This window comes from Hippoglossus hippoglossus, chromosome 23 (genome assembly GCF_009819705.1).
Source record: "Hippoglossus hippoglossus isolate fHipHip1 chromosome 23, fHipHip1.pri, whole genome shotgun sequence".
Classification (NCBI taxonomy): Eukaryota; Metazoa; Chordata; class Actinopteri; order Pleuronectiformes; family Pleuronectidae; genus Hippoglossus; species Hippoglossus hippoglossus.
The window spans coordinates 3,880,549-3,900,542 of record NC_047173.1 but is presented as its reverse complement, the minus strand read 5'-3'; the positions used below and the strand labels follow the sequence as shown (position 1 = coordinate 3,900,542).

General features: G+C 40.9%; 2 protein-coding genes across 2 annotated transcripts in view; both read right to left on the bottom strand.

Moving 5' to 3' along the window:
- The window catches only part of LOC117757480 (synapsin-3-like), a 100,362-nt gene extending 95,827 nt beyond the window's left edge, over positions 1-4,535 (bottom strand). Inside the window, exon 1 of the mRNA XM_034578674.1 lies at positions 4,474-4,535. The gene's annotated coding sequence lies outside the window, so the exon portion shown is untranslated. The remainder of the gene's footprint in view (positions 1-4,473) is intronic.
- A 5,024-nt stretch (positions 4,536-9,559) lies between these two features.
- Positions 9,560-19,190, bottom strand: si:ch73-252i11.1 (uncharacterized protein LOC553517 homolog). The gene is made up of 12 exons (XM_034578673.1): positions 18,763-19,190; positions 17,075-17,210; positions 15,644-16,397; positions 15,506-15,556; positions 15,272-15,398; positions 14,532-14,697; positions 13,254-13,374; positions 13,060-13,156; positions 12,898-12,976; positions 11,975-12,105; positions 11,201-11,352; positions 9,560-10,959 (listed from the first exon to the last, which is right to left on the bottom strand). The coding sequence occupies exons 1-12, from the start codon at positions 19,035-19,037 to the stop codon at positions 10,496-10,498; spliced, it is 2,553 nt and encodes an 850-aa protein (XP_034434564.1). The 5' UTR covers positions 19,038-19,190; the 3' UTR covers positions 9,560-10,495.
- Positions 19,191-19,994: the final 804 nt, after the last annotated feature.

Here is a 19,994-nt window from a genome sequence, read left to right as displayed (position 1 = left end):
ATGTGTTGTATTATGTGCTCTCTACTAGAGTTTGACCGGTATCTTCTTTGCATTTTGGAGGCCAACACTATAAAAGAAAAATAACTATTGATATTTAGGGCTGATAATCAATATATCTTATAATGTCTACACAGGACTAAGATAAGAGTATCAGGGACATTTTATAGGGGCAATATCAGAAGATCAGTCTATCGTCTGTCGCCAGCGATAAAATGAGGAACATGGAGCATCTTGTTAAGTTTTACTTTAAGTTTCATAAATAATGAAATTCCTGTTCTTTTGTCACATTAGCTGCACATTATCATAAGTATCAGGAGTTTGAGAAGACTGTGTAAAAAACGGAGTCTATTCTGAAGGAAGAATCACACAGTGGAGTCTCTATGTGGAGGAGGAACTGTTTGGTAGTGGTCGGTGTGATATTTAAAGACGTTTCTCAAGAAACAATGAGATTGTTAATAATCAAATTGGATCCAGAAGTCGTGGAACTCTGGCGAGCGCGAGTTCTCCTGGCTTCTTATTTCCTTTAAAAATCATAATAATACAAATTTTTGGCTCTAAAACTCCATCGTACTATGTTGCAGTGGTAATAATCACACAGAATCACAGTGGGACATTCTTCATATCAGAGATGGATACGATATCTGGTGCTTCAGATGTGAAGCTGGTACTAGAATGAATTTAGAGCTGAAATCCTTCACTTCCTACAGCAAAGATGGTGTTGAGTTGTTGTGGGAGGTTGTGTGGAAGCCTGCTGCTTATTTTATTAGCCATCACTGAACTTGTAAAGTGCCAGCTTGTGAAGACACTATTAGGCTTAGACTGTGCATGAAAAATGAAAACGTGCTGTGAAATGCTTTCATTGCACTGCCTCTGTTTGGAGCAGGGCACGACGCAGTTAGATAACAAGAGCATGACTACAGATACATCTCCAGAATTGACTTATAAATGAAATACGATGAGGCTGGACACCGTAAGTGAAAATCTCACTGCTCTCTGCACTTGGAGAACTACCCGGCAGGAAGGAGAAAGTCGTCGGTGAACTGTGAACCTTGACGACTGCAGCGACAGAATGTGCTCAGTGACACACATGGTGTCTGCTCGCTCACTGCCAGAGAGTCTGCATCAGCAGCAACAGCAGCGGCAGTGATGAGTTGGCGAGGCGAGGAGTCACGGCAGAGTCACCACACAGTCACCTCTCCTCACTTCCCACTGCAGATGCCACAAGAGTATCAGACTTCTCTTTCTCCTAACCCATGCTGGACTTTCTCAGAAATGAGGCAGGTTCCCTCGAAAAAGATCTCAAGACACCATCAGATGTGCTTCACATCGGGGAGAGGAGACGAATAACCAGAGATTTCCCACTCATTTTCTGAATAGAGATATTTATTATTAGCCATAATATTGTTACCATCCAAGGTAGACTTCGCACAAGCTACGAGATTGTGAAACACTGATATATGCTCCTGTAGAAGCCACAAGTCTGTATGATATGAATTGTGTTTGAAAAAGAAAACATGTTTTATTGGCGATGTCAAGGGGAAGTACTACACTACCCACATCCTCAGGTCAAACAGTGGCGTCTCTGACTGGTGGAACTCGCTGTTACCGAGGAAATGTTTACCACAACCACGGAAACCAAGTTGGCAAGAGATGAGGAAGAGTCCAATAGTGAAAATCACCAAAACAAGGATAAATTCCATTAGTCGGTGTAAAGGGGTCATTTGCAATAGTTTATAGGATGAATGGTTCCTTCTCCCTAAAAATAATGATGTACATAGTCTTGTACCTTTGCCCCCTTTTCTGTTTTTAAATAGTTTTTGGCTCTGAATCAAATGGTCATGATTCATCTCGTAGCTGGTCGACCTGCATCCAAACTTAAAAATGCATGACTTCAAAAGACCCTGAACAACAAACCATCACACCTGCTTAACACAACATACCACCCATTCATATTTGAACTCTGACTAAAAGGCAGTTGAGCAATCATTTCCATTTAAACAGCATCAGCAGCGTATTGATTCAAAGCTCCATTCACTACAAACCAGCCCCCACATTACTACTACTGGCCTCTGCATCGTAGTCTCCTCCTTTCACAAACTGGACACTTTCCTGCATGAAGGCTGCTGCACGGCGAGCAGCTAATTAAGGACAAAAAGGTCACTGCCATTTTGCAATTCATCATTTCACAAAAAAAAAAAAGAAAGGTGGGGGGGGGTCATTACTGGCTGCAACAGCATCTGCTGGGAGACAAAGTAGATAACTGGTTATGGATGAAACACGTGAGTCTGCCCTCTGATTGGCTGATTAATATTGCATGGTGTTTTTTTGGCAGTATGGCGTCATTATCATAAATATTCAGGGATGAGCTGAAACAGTGTGTTCCACGTATGTGGAGGTGTTGTTTTTCATTAGAAATGAAGTTACCATACATCCGTATGTACGACATCAGCTCTTATCATATCAAATAACTTCATTTGATCTGCTCCATCAGGACTGTGTGGCTGTGGTTAGATCAGTGACAGCAGCTTGGCCCTGAGCCTGGGTCATTAGATTCTGATTTGGGAACAGAAATACATCACAGCCAGTTTTTTCATTCGCTTTAAATCCTTTTAGAGGAGCACAAAAAGAACAGTATAATCTCTTAAATTGATCTAAAAGGTCGTTGTTTTGATTTTGCTGCCATCACTTTACACTCATCAGTATCGTTTTCAGCCAGAGTGCTTAAAAAATGTAGTGTCCATTACCTGCCCAGCACCAGACAACATGCAGACAAAGCTAGTAGCTAATAGGTGCACACATTGTCACATTAAGGTGCTTAAGAGCCAGGTATCATCTGATCAAAGAAAATATATATATATATATCATTTCCCAAAATATAGAGCAGGAAGAGATTATAATCTAAAGGAGAGATATAACTTTGGAATTTGATGTGTATATTTTAAATGTTGTTTGTTGTATTTGTTTGTCTTCATTACAATGAATAAACTGTAAGTGAATGAATAAATACATAAATAGCAGAATTAAAGCAGAGTTACAGTCAGCAGGTGGCCTGAAACAGGACTCCAGGTGAATGCTAATGTTGCTCCATGTCCACCTGGAAAGTGAATCACCTTTTTCTTTGCTTGTTATATCTACCTACTAATTCCACAAATGTCAGCCTGTGTGGAGCGCACTTCTCGAGAACACAAATAATAAAATAAAAATTAAATAAACAGACGAGCAACATAGAATCTGCAGCAGTCAGTGGGGGGCGGGGCAGTGGGCCTCCAGTCTGCAGGCTGAGTTGAAAAAATTACCTCAGTTAAGTAAACCCTTCCAACTTATTTAGACTTAACTTTAAAATCTTCACTGACGATAAACCAGGTAGGATGAACACAAAGTTTCCTAACTGTTTATTAAAAGCTCTGCACACAACCTCCAGCGCACAAACAATAAAAAATGACAGTATATTGTAGAACTGCTTGAGGAGGACTCACTAATGAGAAATTAAAAGCATGTGTTTGCATGTGTTGCTAGTTTCATCTAGGGCTGGGGGATAAATCAATATTAATAATTATTGCAATATAACTTTCATCAATAGTAATACAACAAAATTCAAAATATATAAATAAAATGCTTGCATGGATTAAATATTATTGCCTGTTTCATTCTATTTTTATACTTTCTATCTCATTCGGACTGTTTGCTGCTGTACGAGTAAATGTCACCCCAGCGTGGGATCAATAAAGTTTTATCTTATCTTATCTTAAGCATTGTGCACGTACAGTGAGGAGGTATAACACAAAATTGAGAGACATCCGATCTGTAAAAAATATGTTGCTGTTTATCAACGATCAGTCTTTAAACATAGACAGAATATTATCATATTCATATCGTGATAATTATCGACACTGACCGATATGAACAGTATTATCTAGATATCATTTTTTGTCGATATCGCTCAGCTCTGGGGTTTCACAGTCTCTTAAAGGGACGCTGCCAGGGAAAATGAAAACAGGTTGACATGAGCATCAGTGTGGTGATCTAGCACGCACACACGCGCACACACGCGCACACACACACACACACACACACACACACACACACACACACACACAGCCTGTGATGAGGGGCTGCAGAGACATGGCTGAGGGGGGGAATCCCTGCACACATCCCACTGTCCACCACTGAAGCATCTGTTCATTCACACCAGCCTGACGCAGCACAAACACCGCGTCCACGCGTCACACCGCAGCTTATCTCATCTTCCCTGCTACCGAGGGACCCCCACTCTAATATCAATATAAATATATAGATACCCGGAAAAGAGAGGGGGCTTCATTTCATTGTGAGGTGCAGCTGCTGCTGCTTCTTCTTCTCCCTCCTCCTCCAAACCCGCACATCCCGCAGCAGGAAGCACGCACCTTCCTCTGACAACAGAACGTGGGGACGATGCTGCGAAGAAATAAATGCGCAGATGTACGAAGTATTTACCTGAGTGAGCGACGGTGTCTTCTTCTTCTTCTTCTGCTGCTGCTTCGTCTTCTTCTTCTTCTCCTTCCTCTGATGATGCTGCTTCTTCTTCTGCGCTCTGCTCCACGGTCCTCCTCAGCCTCCAGACCAACCTCCTCTCTCTCTCTCTCTCTCTCTCTCTCTCTCTCTCTCTCTCTCTCTCTCTCTCTCTCTCTCTCCTTCCTTCTCTCTATCTCTCTCTCGCTCTCTCTCTTTCCCTCCCTCCCTCTCTCTCTCACTACTTCCACACAATGCATGCCGGGAACGTGAGGGGTGTAGTTCATTGATTACCGCAGTCGGTCCGTGAAGTTCATTGGCTGACAGCATAATTAAGCGTCTCTCGATAAAGGGACAGGATAGGATGTGATGAAAAAAAAAGAGAAAAGGGGAATAAAACCAAAAACCACAAATATAAATAAAGACATTATTATTAATATTATGATTATTATGATTATTAGTAGTAGTACTATTATTCATATTATTATTCGTATTATTATTGTAGTAGTGGTACTTTAGTATATACAATGTTTGAATATTAGGTTTATCTTAAAAAGAAGCAGTTTTTTTTTGTTTCTATCATTTATCTTTGCTCACTGCCAGAGAGTGGTCAGAGTTGGACTGTACCATGTCAGTTCACATAAGAGTTTCAAGTTGTATTTGTCATATGCATATTAACACAGTCCAATGAAAGGCGTTGGACAAGAAGAAACCAGTACAATAGTTAAATGAAAATAAAAGCAAGGTAGAAAGAGTCAAATAAAATACAATTTGAATGTTGGGGCTTCCGGACACTTGGATGACACCACAGGAGAAGTATGGAGATATTTAATGTTTTTTATTTTATTTTTTTACGTTTGAAGAAGAATAAGAAATCACCATTTACTTCAATTGTATTGGATTTGGCTGCAACGCTGTTTGGCCCCGAAACTCCAACATGACTAATTACGACCCTTCTGACAAAAAGATAATTCATGCAGCAAACATCTGTGGTAAGCGGAGTGATTGAGATATCTGCCAGGCTGGTATCAGCAGAGGTAAATATTAGATGATGGCACTCAGGCGCAGAAGGAGAACATGTCGACCCACAGCTGTCACTGATGTAACGGTGTGTAATAACAACATCATTCATCTCTTCTCACCCACAGTCTGCAGCTGTAACGCCACTGAACAGCTCTGGTCTGTTTGATGAGCAAGTTTGGTGCCATGACAGAAACGCCTCTGTATGGTTGAACTTCAATCAAACACCACACTGATACATGTACAAGTAGTTTGTTTGGTATCAATCAATCAACCAAACAATCATTCAAAATGTATTTGTATAGCCAGTGTTCACGAATCACAATTTGCCTCTTAGGGCTTGACAAGATGTGACATCCTCTGTTCTTAACTCTCAAGAAAAGTGAGGAAAAACTACAAAACAAAAACTGTTACCAGGAGAAAAAACACAGAAACCTCGGAGAGAGGCACAAGTGACTGATCCCTCTCCCAGGACGGACAGAGGTGCAATAGATAGCGCTTGTAACAGAGCATGAAGAAAATAACAATGTTTACAACATTGGTGAGAGAAGACAGTGTCTAATATAGAGGGGCAGAAGTTTAAAGTAAATGGCTGCAGCCACAATCCAGGTTTGGCAACAATAAAGCACAAGAACTCTGGGGAAGAAGTCAAGTCAGTGGTGGCAGAGGAAAGAGAAGCTCAATGCGTCTTGCGTCCGCCGACAATCTCCCCATATATTTAACAATATCTATACAACATGAGCATTTTACAACCCTCCCTGCATTCTGCCTTAGACAGCAGGATCACTAGCACAAAGCTGGAGTAAGAAATCATTCAATTCATGAATGAATGCACAAAGCTTGTGTTGGTGCTTACAACACTTTAATGAGACGCTGTGGTCCAGCTTCCAGCCCCTTGGAGGCAAACACGTTCACAGATGCTGCGATAGTGAATAATTAATTCCACATTTAATGTTACGCAGCAGTTTGATCCTCTAAGTCACATATTCAAAGATAAATGTGTGAATCTGAGTGTAGCTGCTTCATTTCAGCTTCAGTCCTTCTTTTAGTGTCAGTGAGAATTCATGACAGAACCAACTCTGTGCCATGAATGTGTTTATTGCTCCCTCATCATCAGTGAGACAGATGATTACAGTATTATTTTTAGTTTTATACATTATAATTTATGATTACATTAAATGCAGTCAGGCACTGAATATGAATTACATGCCTATTTCCATAATAAGTAGCTTAATCCATTGGATTAAACATTTTTTTATCTAGTCTGAATACTTTTCGAATTAAAACTATGTCACCTTACACTAATTAATTCTTTAGTATTTTTTACCATCTTTACATTGGTCAACAACATTATCATTTTAAAAATGTCCCTATTTTAAAGACGTAATAGAAATAGAATAATATAATCCTCAACAATATAACTACTGTATATTCTAATTACACTTAAAAAAACAAACATAATCTGGGTTCATGGATAAGATTTTGTAATCTTGAAACTCCATAACCCTTAATCCCTTAATCAAAGGTGTAGTCTATAAAATACAATGTGTTGTACTTAGAGCGCAGCTTGTCTGAACCCCGACAGAGCAAGAGAGAAAAGTAACCGAGCCTTGCTCTGGCTGTGTTGGGCCCCACGATGAGCGCCTCTGGTGCAAAGTCCTTTGCCACCCTGGGTCTGGCAACACAACAAGACGACAGCAGCTGATATTTTCCGGAAAGTTATATAGCATGAATTATTTAATGGTATGAAAATGGGGTGAAACGTCATTGTTGAAAGCTAAGACTGACTCACTATTGTTTGAGTGTGTTTATTCACCACTGACTTCGTATTCTGATATTTTAGCTTTGGTTTCCACCAATAGGACAAGTTTCTTTCAGGTTTGTGATCTCTCAGAAATTTTGTGATTTACAGGAACAGAAACAACTTTAAAAAAAACTGTCCTTAATAATGAGCTGATCAACAGGTGCTTTATTGATCCACTGAGGCTCCACATACAGAGATAGCATATAGATATGCTGACTCTGTTATTTCCTTCCCCAGAAACATCTCAGAAGCTCAACAAAAACTTCTCCTGCTACCAGCCAATTAAAGATCTGACTCACTTCCACCTACCCTGGGGTTTAGACCGTAGCATTCTTCCATCAGCTGGAACTAAACCACTATCACTCAGCAGAAACATAAACACCTCAAACACCAGGAGGGACGGACACACACACACAAGGGAGTCATTTTTTATTCATAAGCTCTTGCGATGCAGGGAAACCAGATTTCCTGATACGCAGAGGCCTGGAAGATCCGACTACTAGGAAACAACAGCCAGGGCAAGACACAGCGGCACACACCAGACAGGAAGTGGCTGCTTAGGCTGGTTAATGTCAGTGGCTATTTACTGTCACTGGGTGGGCTACTGCGTCCTGCAGGGCACAGCTGCATTTACCAGAGGACAGCCCCATCTTAATAGGCAGCAAACGCATATAAAGCACAGGTGGTGGAGAAATGGATGCAGTGGCTGTGACAGCTCAAATCCATTTTCACCCTGGGAAATATGTCATCTGCTGTATAGCAGAAAATGACACCTGTATGTTTTGAACTAAAGGAGAATAAAAGTACTGGATTAAGGCCCATGGTGCTTTGGGGAAAATGTACCAAATCCACCAATCCCAAAGTATTCAGCACTGCTCATGAATCCACTCACAATATTATCATTCATACATATTCTTCAAAATTCAGATAGCAGTTTTATTTTCAAATGAGAAAAGACACCATAATAACAAGATGTGAAACCAGCCCCTAACAGCACCTGACCAAACTGGCATTCATTTAATGTGGTGACTTAAGTATTGTCATAGAAACAGAAACAGAAAGAAACAGAAAGAAACAGAAAGTGATTTTGTTTGGCAAGGAGCTGTAACACAGAAATATTCCCCTCCACTGTTGGAAGCATTCATTTAATATCATGTTTTTGGCAAGTCAGTCCAGTATTTGCACCTTTGTTTTTGGTCTCCACCCACTTCTGAGACAAATATCTGCCTCTTCAGCTGCAAAATGCTAAGATGCAAAGTTAGCTGAATGTTAAGTGGTTGAGAAGTTAAAGCAAAACAGCAAACTGAAAGAAGCCAATGGGTCAGTGCAGAGACGTGTGATAGTTCCCTGTTTGCCTAATAGAGCCACCAGCTGGAAATGGGGAAAATAATTGTACGGCTCTATTCAAACCGTAGACTGTATTACAAGATGGACGACACAACAGTCCCCCAAAAGTGAAGCCGAATTGTCTGGGTCGCCACCTGGCTGGCTAGTTTCGGTCATAAACCTTGCCTCCTCCATGTTAGTGGATGGGACCAAACTAAAAAGTACACTTTAAATACATTTCTCTCAAAGATTGCTCCTGTCATATTTGGTAGTTTTTTTATCATTCTGATTTTGAAGAGTTCATTTTTCTGTTAAGTTTGGTTTTAATTAGTTGTTTGATGCTATAAAAGTAAAATGAAACGCAACATCGACAGCAGAGTCTGACTCCCGATTGGTCAAAAATGAGCAAGATGGCAGCATTTGTATCCAAAATATTTTGGCTTCATTTCTGGTAAGCCGAGACGCACCGTCCATTTGTATATACAGTCTGTTTGTCACTACACCTACAGAGTACATGGGGGAGAACTTTATACCTAAATATGTAATATTGTCAGTAGTGGGTGGTAAATGTGAGATTGGTGAGGGAGCGTGAGAGCTGTCTGCAGGTTGGATGATTCTCTGTGCATAGTTCAAATACACTGCAGCATGTTGGGAAACACAACAGGAGGTGGATGCTAGTGTATATGTTGTGTGTGTATGTGTTTGGGGGGTGATTTGCAGGCCTAATGTCTCATGTCACAGGAAGCACTGGCAGCCATATTGATCATCATTCATGCCCTGCCTCATTTCACTAAGAGCCCCGACACGACCGCTGGTGGCATTTTCAATTCACTTAAGAGAGAGAGAGAGAGAGAGAGAGAGAGAGAGAGAGAGAGAGAGAGAGAGAGAGAGAGAAAAGAGAGAAATTATAATGTGAGCCAGTTTTCCATTCAAATTATTATTTATTTTTAATGCACAACAGTATAAACGATACAATATTTTCAGCGACAGAGGAATCATACTGTAAATAACTACGCATTATCTGTAAGTGTCGATTTCAATAATCAATAACTGCACACTTTCATTGTGTGAAACCAAAACCATTGACATTTTGGGAAAGAAGCCATCGAGTTCATTTTTGAATTGACGAGAATTGATTGTGTCGCCCTCTAATGGCACTGTGCAGCAGCATCTCTTCATTACACAATGACTTAGTGAACTATCCATTGTGAGCATTTTTAATCGGATTGTAGTGTTTAACATTTCCTCAGCACATCTATCAGAACTACACTCGTGTTTGTTACTTTATTAGTGTTAAAACAATGATGGTTACTAATTATTTTAAGGTGTAAGACTGGAAATTTAAAAAAATTGATATAAAAAGGTTAAATGTGTGTCAAAGGTTGAAAATCTGTTATACCAAGGAAAACTAAATTAATCATAACGTACCCGAAGCATGGAAATTGATGCAATGAAAAACTGCGAAAGAGGAAATGCAAAGACTAATAGCGCCTCGCTGAACAATTAGCACTATCAACTGTTTACAAACTATAAACATTTGCAAACCACTGGTTGATCAGCTTAAAATGTAATGCTTACCCGGTTACTGTAAATCAACTTGTCATTTATATTTCCTGTTTGCTCACTACTGTTTCTATCTATGTGGTTAATAATTTGAGTTTAACCATGTTAATCGACGCCGTCACGGGCTTCATAAACGCCTCTCTACTCCTCATTACACAATTTAAGGTTTCTTACCATTTTAAATCTATGCTCCAAATTATCCAAAGCATTCTGCATGAGCTCTTTCAACTCTCCTCTCACGTCAAACAAAAAGGATTTCTACTATTGCACGATCCATTCACTTCACCTTTGCACCTAAGCAATGACACAGGAATCAGATTTTTTCTTGTTGGGTAGAGATGAAGACGATGGTGAGCGTGGGTACTGGAAGGTGGCTGAGTTGGAATTGTAACTCAAATTGCTGGGTTGGTTTGAAGCTGTGTTAGACTGAGCTGATGTGCTGCGTACAAATGAGGGGTAGTACAGGTTGGTAGCGATCGGTGGCTGTACTGTCTTGAGGCCTGAGGTCTTGTACTGCAGCAGGTACTCGGGGTATATTTGTTGCCTTTCGAACACAACGTAGATAGACGGGTTTGTGACGTCATCTACGCAGCTGTCGTAGAGGTTTGCGCCCCTGCCGTCCTTGGAAGGAGGGCGGCGGTAGTCAGAGGAACCTTTGGTGAAGTCTCCCACCAGCACCCGTGAGATGAACATGGATTGGACGTCAGAGTCATCGGTGTAGCTGTGGGAGTATTTGGCGTCGCGGGCAAAGTAGCTACCTGTGTTTGGAAACAGAGAGAGATGGCAGATTTATGTTTTAATGTGAGAAAACATTATAATGTATGTGGAAGGAGACTAAAGCTACTCATTCAAGTAATAAATATGGTTACAGAATGTTTTGTCAAGTATTAATTATCATTTGATGGGAGTGTAAAATGTTCATTACTTCCCAGTGCCCAACATGTTTAAAACCAAAGATATAAAAGTTCGAAGCCCTGGACGAACATTTCTTCATCGCACCTGTGCCAAAAGCGGTTCCATGAGTTCCACAGATCCTCCAGTCAAAGTTGGTGAGGCAGATGGCATCCACGTGCACGGAGTCGGTGCCATGGAAGAGCTGTTCTTCTCGCACGTTGCGTCCACCATTGTTGGTCCTCATCTGAGTCCTCTGCCTTTGTTTAGGAATGAAAAAACAGTATAGCTAGGGTTGGTGATCAAACCCGTCTGAACGCACCCACACTCTTATGCTCAATGAATCCGATCACTTAGACCACATTCACAGGATGTCTGGGACGTATGTGGCCTCAGTCTGTTTTGCTGAGAACGAAAATACGTCCTGGGCCACATAAAAGACGGCCTACTCAGCTGACATCCTCTGACCAGCTACAGTTTAAATGTATCTTTAAGTTTCTCAATGTCTATACTTTGATTCGTTTGTTGCCATAATATCAACACTGACATGAGATGCGTAAATGAAGGTAATGTATATTGATACACTTTAAGGTCAGATGTGAACACACAGATGTTTATACCAAATGTAAACAGGGCCAAAAAGTTAGAGTAAACTGAAAGATAAGTTATGTCACAGCAGCAGCAATCTAGTTACCGAACTGAAGCTGACGTTGTAAGGTGTGTTCCACTTTTCATTTGCAAGAAGAACAATGTGTCAGTTCTACTTTCAAAGGTTAAACAACAAGACAGTGACGTGACCAGAACAGATGCAATAACAACAAAGAAATTAAACTCACAACAGATCAGAAGGAAGTGTTTGACTGGTAAGTTCACCATACGTACAACTGAAAGCTTTCCCACAGTGGTTTGTTCTGAATCCTCTCGATTTTGACGATGTCAAAGCCTCTCATGGTTGTAAAGAACAGAGCTTCAATCTCCGTAAATTCCTGTGAGGTGTGCTTCAGGGAGACTCGCTGGAGAGCAAAAACCACACAGCACAGTAAATTATCTTTTCCAAGTTCTCTCGAAAAACTCAGAGGCAGCGTTGTGAACACAACTTTGACAAATCTTCATCCTCTTTTAATTTGATAGGGCATTTTTTTTTGTGTATATTGTTAACTTGCCTTTGATGAACCCAAATAAAAAAGTGATTGTCACCAAAAGATTCTACTTTTGTCTTCTACCAAAACCATGTTTTTTCAAAGCACCTACCTACTAATTGAACAAACTGCAATTTGACTTCAAAGTAAAAGCCCAAAGTTAGTTTTGTTGTTGTCATGCTTTAAATCGAATTATCAAGCTTTTATTTTGAAAAGTTGTGAACTTGGGTCTGAAGATCTGAAGACGATTGTTTGAGTAGCAGAGTGTAAGATGTCTAAGGCTCTCTTTGCAAACAATGGGATACAATCCTCATATCTAAGTTATATTAACTGTTTAGAGAGCCTAAAATAAAATATATATTTATATAAACAGATGCCATTGAACCATATCTATAGAAATCCTGTTTGTTTCCAAAGCTTCAGCTACATACAAAACTGTGATTTCACCTTTGAAAGACGATACAAAAAGAATGAATGAAAAAAACCTATGCATTCACATAAGAGCTGCAAGCAAGAGAAGGAGGAGCCTTCGTCCAGATGACCCCAGAGGATGAGGATTGGTGCCCTCCTCACCTGCACCATCCACATCAGAAGTAGTTTTTTTTTGTATTTCTAGTGGAATACAAAGATTTGTTCAGTTGAAAGATGAGGTGTATTCAAAAATACCTTGTATCCTGTAGCAGGAATCTGTGTCTTGTCCCAGTGGTCTGGTATAGCAAGAAAGTTTGGTTGACCCAGAGGCCTCCTGTAGACACACAGCAAACAAAGGTTAGTTTGTCCACATGGATGAAATAGGCTGACACACTATACATTGGATGTCTTGCGTACCTCACTCTCTTTGCTCTGACATCGGCTCCAGTGACGAACTGGGGCCGTCTCCTCACGAGTCTCTTTGTGCTATAATGGTTGTTTGTTTGTATCATGTCTGAGATTTAAAAAAGAAAAGAAAAGACATCCTTGTAATACTACCTGAATATTTCATAACTGTAAACATCATGCTCATTTGCATTATCTCTCTTTACCCGGGAAACTGAGTGAATACGACTGTGAACCAACGATAAAGTCCACCACGTCTCTGGGGTTGGCCAGAAACCTCTTCTCCAGCTCACTGCTTTCCATGTCTGCTGCGCTGTGTCCTCCAGTCTGGAAACCAAGATGAATACGTTCTGTGTTTACCACAAAACCAATCTCAGCTTTAAGATGAACAATCAGGAGCAACTTGGTCAGTACCAGTCCAGTAGTTAACATGTCACATGCATGCGCAAACAAACAAGTGCATACAGTACAGTCACCTACAGGGTTCCTGTGAAAATCATCCTACTGTTATTAGTATAGGGAGTTAACACCGTCGATAACATTTAAAACTGGCTAAATAGCAACAACATAAGAATCAAGAATGAAATAAAACAGCCGTCTGCAGCTTGCAGCTCTCTCTCTCTCTCTCTCTCCCCCCCCTCTGTCTATCCCTCTCTCAGGGTTTTTCCAGGCTGAAAACTAGGCGGGGGTGGTACTGAGCCATCAGAGTGGGGGTGGTTACAAGGCCCGGGGCAGACACCCAGAGACCCATGCACAGCCTCACTATGTTCGCTTACACTCTTCATTTGGACCATAAAAAAGTTATTTTTGCCTCTGACTGAATTTCCAACAATGACATGATCTCCCACTTGTTGACATTGACAAACTGACAACAAATATATATATATATATATATCTATATATGTGTGGGTCTATATGCAAGTGTGTTTCCTGTGTCCTATTGACAGAGCGTCACATCTCACAGACAATTTGTGTTGATTTGTTATTAGCTTCTTCTCACTTCTAGTATAAAAGTAGTATGTTTATTTGAAAATTTGATTCCATTATTCATGTATTTATTTAATTGGTGGGGGGGTATTGGACACCAAACACAGTAACACACAAACAGACAAATAAGTGTAACAAGGGAGTTAAATGTGGAATTGAATCTATAAATAATATCAATGAAACAGTAACACAATAAAAAGATGAGATAATTGATTTTGATGGGAGCTGTTCCTTGTCTGAGCTGAAGGTCTAAGGTCAGAGAAAGTGGTTTGCTGTACAGATAGTGAAGCCCCTTGAGGCAACGTTTTGATTTGCGATGTCGAGATATATAAATAACAGTTATTTGACTTGACTCTGTTAAATTGTAATATTCTTTCCACCCTGGTTCTGCTGTACATCTATTGTGTAAAATGTACTGGTCGTTGTAGCTGTAGCATCGAAGGAACATAACTGTCACTTTCTCACATCCTGACAAGGAGTCTGAGTCAGTTACTCACGGATGAAGCGTACGCGTTCCACTTTCCGAACTCATCCTCCCAGTACCAGACCCACTCGGTGGTGTGGAGGTAGGTCGGCTCAACCAAAGAGTTACAGGTGGAGAGTCGTCGTACTTTTCTGGGTCCACAGGTCATGAGGTCAAAATCTACAGGCTGGGTAGTACCACTAATGAAAGAAAAGAAAAAAGTTATAGATTCAATCAAGTGAACTATTGAGTTACACCTATATGTTAGTTTCCTGAAACATCTCACCATCACAACACAACACTAAAAAAAGCTCTAATTTCATCTATATATTATTACTTTTTCTTTCCGGTGTATGAAAGTGGAAATATTGATTGTAGTGATTTAAATAGTAAGGATTTATTTGTATAATCGCACCTCATTCATTTACCATTAAGACCGCATGCGACACCAGTGTGCGTATATCTTTAAGACCTCGTATGGCATCTGCGTCTTTATACCTTTAAGACCGGGTGCGACATCTGCGTGAATTTACACAATGTCATCGTTTAAGACATGTGACTGATGAACTACATTACGATTCGCTAAAAGTTAAAATGCATTATGGGAAATGCTCCCTGTGTGAACAGCACAACAGCTGTGTGCGAGACGCAGCAGATCAGCTACGCAGCCGTCACATGCGGCACACACACCCAGTGGGGACCAGGTGTAAGAAAATCATCTTCCCAGAATTACCGAACTATTGTACAATCCTATTGGATGTGAGCTGAGAGTACCTGTGGGTTTTTTGGGGGTCACAGAAGTCCTTTTCAATCGCCTCATTTTTGGGCAGGGCGGTCCACTGCATCTCCTCTCTGACCTGCCACCTGTACGGCATCTTGTCGTGAGGTCTGAAACACTTATCTGAGGACACATCGGTAATATGAACGGTATAAGTGATGCCTCATCAAAGCCATGAGCAGGTAAAGCACCAGTATGCTGATGATGTTGATTTCGCATCGATTACTCACCCTCATGTTTACAGTGTCCGATGATGAAATGCATACAGATCTCAGTTTTATCTGAAGGAAACAAACAAAATGTACAATGATGTTTCGTTTTGATTTTAGACAACAGGTTGAATTTATCCTGCAGCTGATGAAGTTTACCTCTGACAGGCCTTTGTCTATTGTTTGGGTCATCATTGTTGGTATTCGGCAGCCATTGATAATTGCCCCTGTTTCCCCTGTTGCCACGGTAACCACCTCTCCCATTGTCGCTGCTCGCATCAGTGATGGAGGAAGAGTTTAGTTGTTGCTGCTCACTGTTGCCTTCGCTCAGTCCGTCTTCAGTGTACAGATCTAAGGCGTTGAAGTCAATAAGGAAGTCACTATTGGAACCGGATGGTTGAAGCTGTTCAACGCCGTCCTGGTTTCCCCTGTTGCCTCGAACTCCCCTGTTGCCCTGTATTACCCTATTACCTCTATTACCCCTATTACCCCTATTACCCCTGTTACCCCTGTTACCCCTGTTACCCCTGTTACCCCTGTTTCCCTGGAAACCGCCTCTCCCTCTGTAATACTCTGTTGGTATGAAATTCGGACCGCTGGCGCAAGCAAAGTTGGCAGCAGCATAGCCGTCACTGGTAGAAGAGCCTGGTTGCTGCTGTTGACGATCTCCCCTTTGGCCAGACAACCTTAAAGCATCTTTGTTTCTGTAGACGAATTTCAAGGAGTGGAGGATTTCGTCAGGCACATCTTTCTCCTTCAGGATTTTCAGTGGCTGTGGAGCATTGAAGTTATGAGTCCTGGAGCAGGTGCAGTTACCCCTCAGGTACCGCTCACAGATGTGCAGTCTTTCGCAGCCAACTCCAGCCTGACACAGGCCAAACATGCCATCGCCGTTGTTGTAATCGTGACATATCTGTCAGAGGGAGGACGAGACAAGAGGAAAAAGGTTGCTACATCAAGTAAACAAAAACAATAATGATTTCCTTCAGTGAGCAAGTCCTTTATGTTATCCAACTAAACATGAGAGCTGATCAAGTCAACAAACTGGTAACTACGTTTACATGGAAACTCCAAAAGTGTTTTGTGGACTCAAACACTTCACCCACCCCTCCATAGGCATAGTGGTGACTAGACAATGAGGGGATTTTCATTTTTTGGGTGAACTAGCCCTTTAAGCTTAATATCAGAATACTAGTGTCCATGTAAACGTAGTCAATGATAAAATATGAAATAAATTAACAGGGGCTTCAGAAGTCTGCTCAAGCACAGTTACTGACACATAAAGTAAAGCTTAGTTTATGCTTGTCTTTGACTTTGTGCAAATGCTGCAACTGGCTCAACTTGGACTGTGCTGGAGTCAAGAGTCTGTGAACAGGTCTGTTTCTACAGCCATCTCTATAACCCCCCCCCCCCCCCCCCCCCCCAGTTATAACAGAGATTCATGTCAGGCATCCGCAGCTTAAGGTCTCCAGTGATCACATTTAGGAGCCATGTTCCCGTACATACACTGAGACGGTCATTTTTAGTTCAGATCCCCCCTGTGACCGATGAAACTATGTGGATACACCTTGTGTGTGTTGTCAGACTTACATTAGGCGTGAGCGTGTGGTCGTTCTGCAGCAGCAGCGTGCACAGCTCTGTCCTGCTCAGGCTCTCTACTTCATGCTGCCTCAGTACCCTCTCATTGTGGTCAGAGTTCAGCTCATGGGAGAAGCGGCATCGTCCCCTGTCATAAAACAACAACACACAAAGACCCAGAGTTTGATTGTTAATATACAGTGGAAATTTCTGTACAAAGACCACTGGAAGTGGGGGTTCTGAGGAGGCTGCAGCACCCCCTACTGGCAACGGGTGTAACCGCAAAGAAAAAAAAGTTTACATTGAATCTTGTATTTCCAAAATTCTCCCAAGTAACATTTTGAGAGTAGCATAGTTATGTTTTTATTTTTTTTATTTGATTAGATTTTTAGAACATTCAGTGTATTTCTAACACAAAAATGTAGGCTAGCTAATGTAAGGTTCAACTTCTGTCTGTTGGAGAGAAAAATGTTTTAAAACTGGTGTAAAATGTTAAAATTCATACAAAAATTATGAATGTTGCAGCTCTGCATTTCATACGACGCCATTATATACAGTGTTTTCATGGTGTGTCTTTACTCCTGACCCATAAGACTTATCAACACTAAAAAGGTTAAAGGTCACCATTTTATCAGAGCTGTGAGCTTAAAAGAGTGTGTGCAATGGAGCCGCCCTCAACTCCAATCGTGAGGGAGTCTTGGCTGTCAATCATTATGTTTCACCACATTTTTCACATCAGATAACTAATTAAAAACAAACGTAACATTTATTTTTTTTATTTGAACATACATCAGGGTGATAAATATCTAAATGACCGAAACCATCTTCAGAAAAAAGCACGTACTTTGATTTTTAGGTTTGGTCCATGTCTCATCCACTAACATGGAGCCAACAAGATGTTTTTGGCTTCACTTTTTTGGGAGCCATTTGTCATCCATCTATAAGCACCGACAAATGACAGGAAAACTGACTCAAACTGTTCCTATTAAGGAAATAGTTTGGAGTCTTGGGAAACACATTTATTTACAGCATTGATCTTTTTGTTTCTAGTTATGCAAAGATTCTAGTTATGTTTAAATTTGTAAAAAATATTAAGCAGGTAAGCTTAATTTGGCATAAAGAGTGCCGTCGTGCCTTTCATCTTTATATACAGTCTAAGGTTGCAGGTCACAACTGTTGTGACATTGTTTGCTAACCAACCTGACAGCTTTTCCTAGAGTATCATTCTTTAACTCTGCACCAGAGGGCGTCAATTCCCCCACAGTATCAGGATATTCCATAAATTGTGTTTTTCTTAAACTTTATAAACTTTGAACCTACATAAAAAAAAATTTAAAAAAGATCTGATAAACAATCACATTTCCAGCTGATGTGTTAAATCAGTCCTACACCATGGATGCAGACTTTGAAATGAAAAGTCAGGAAACGTCAACTGTATGCGTGTCAAGGCCTTTAAATCCAGGTCAACACGAAACGCAGCCATGATCCAGTAAACTGGGACAAGGAAACGAGCCTGACGGTTCAAAAACACACTCAAAGAGACGATGGCTGTAATCTGACGAATACTAATTACTTTAAAAACAATTCCGGTATCTCTCGAGTACATTTAAGTGCACAACAACAGCAACAGGCCAGTTTGAGGTTTTTCCATCGAACCTCAACCTGTTGTTGTTTAGAGTGTAAACTAACGCGTTGTTTACCTGTGCAGGCTGAAGGAGCAGAGGCCGCTGAACAGGAAGTGTTTACACAGGTGGAGTCTCGAACATGTCCCCGGACAGTCCTTGACCCTGCACAGCCTCAGCCTGGTCCTGGCCACCACCACCTCCTGGCCTTCTCCTCCTCCACCTCCACACAGGAGGAACCTCTCACTCCGGATGATCTGCGACACATTGGCGGAGCCCACGTTGCACAGTTCCTCGGTGTCCACCGCTCCTCTGTTGGCACAGATGAACTTGAATATGTCCGACTCCTCCATCTCTGTCTGTGCTGTCTGTGCTCTGTCTGTCTCCCTGCGGCAGAAGACGTACAGCCTGCTGCCTTCAAGGGGGGGAGGAGAGTTCACTGTCGTTTCCGAGTAATAGAAACCGAAACTGAACTACTCTCAGCTGGGACTGATGCTGCAGCGCCGCACCCGTCCACCAGGGGGTGTCACGGTGTTATAGGACTTCATACAGACTGTGGTTTTCCATCTGTCTCAACACAGATATTAGAAATGTGTCTTATTAATAGACATGTTTCAAAACTTATTGCAACGATACTTATTAAAGGTGAATGTGTCATTATTACTATTATTATATTAAAATTTAAACATCTGAAAATATATAAAAACACATGTGTACATATTTATATAGTTACACATTTGTATAGTTTTGAACTTCATATTACTTGTTAGTGTTATGTGCCTGATAACCTGCTGCATCTATCTATCTATCTATCTGTCTGTCTGTCTGTCTGTCTGTCTGTCTATCCACCTGGGGATATAGAACAATGTTTATGAGCAGTAAGTTACATCTCTCCTCCAGTGACCCCCAAAAAGACACACCAAGGGACTTGGCTATATTCAATAAAAAAATGTAATAGATATAATAAAAAATATTGTAGTGTCATTTTAATGCAATTAACTTACTGAAAAATGTCAACTCCACAGACTATTTTAAATTCTTCTAAACCATGTGATGTCAGTAAAAGTAACATGAAATCTATTTTTATTCATTAATCTAAATGCTCTCTGTATTTACTCCCGTCCGTTTTCTCTTAAAGTGTCTGATTAACGTGTGTCTTTTCACGCCAGGCGTGTAGGATTACATTTGTCACTTTGTTAAATCTGATTACTGAAATCCCATTAATGTAATCTGTCAATCCCAGCATCTAAAAAAAATCAGCCTACTTCAAAGACAGAATGCATCCTGCCCACACTTTGTCACGTTTTAGT

Excerpts from the sequence above, each read along its gene's own strand:
- si:ch73-252i11.1 (XM_034578673.1), bottom strand. The coding sequence starts at position 19,037 with ATGGAGGAGTCGGACATATTCAAGTTCATCTGTGCCAACAGAGGAGCG. Across the intron at positions 15,557-15,643 it reads TAGACAAAGGCCTGTCAGAG|ATAAAACTGAGATCTGTATG; the intron begins GTAAACTTCATC and ends TGTTTCCTTCAG. Across the intron at positions 13,375-14,531 it reads GGAACGCGTACGCTTCATCC|ACTGGAGGACACAGCGCAGC; the intron begins GTGAGTAACTGA and ends CTTGGTTTCCAG.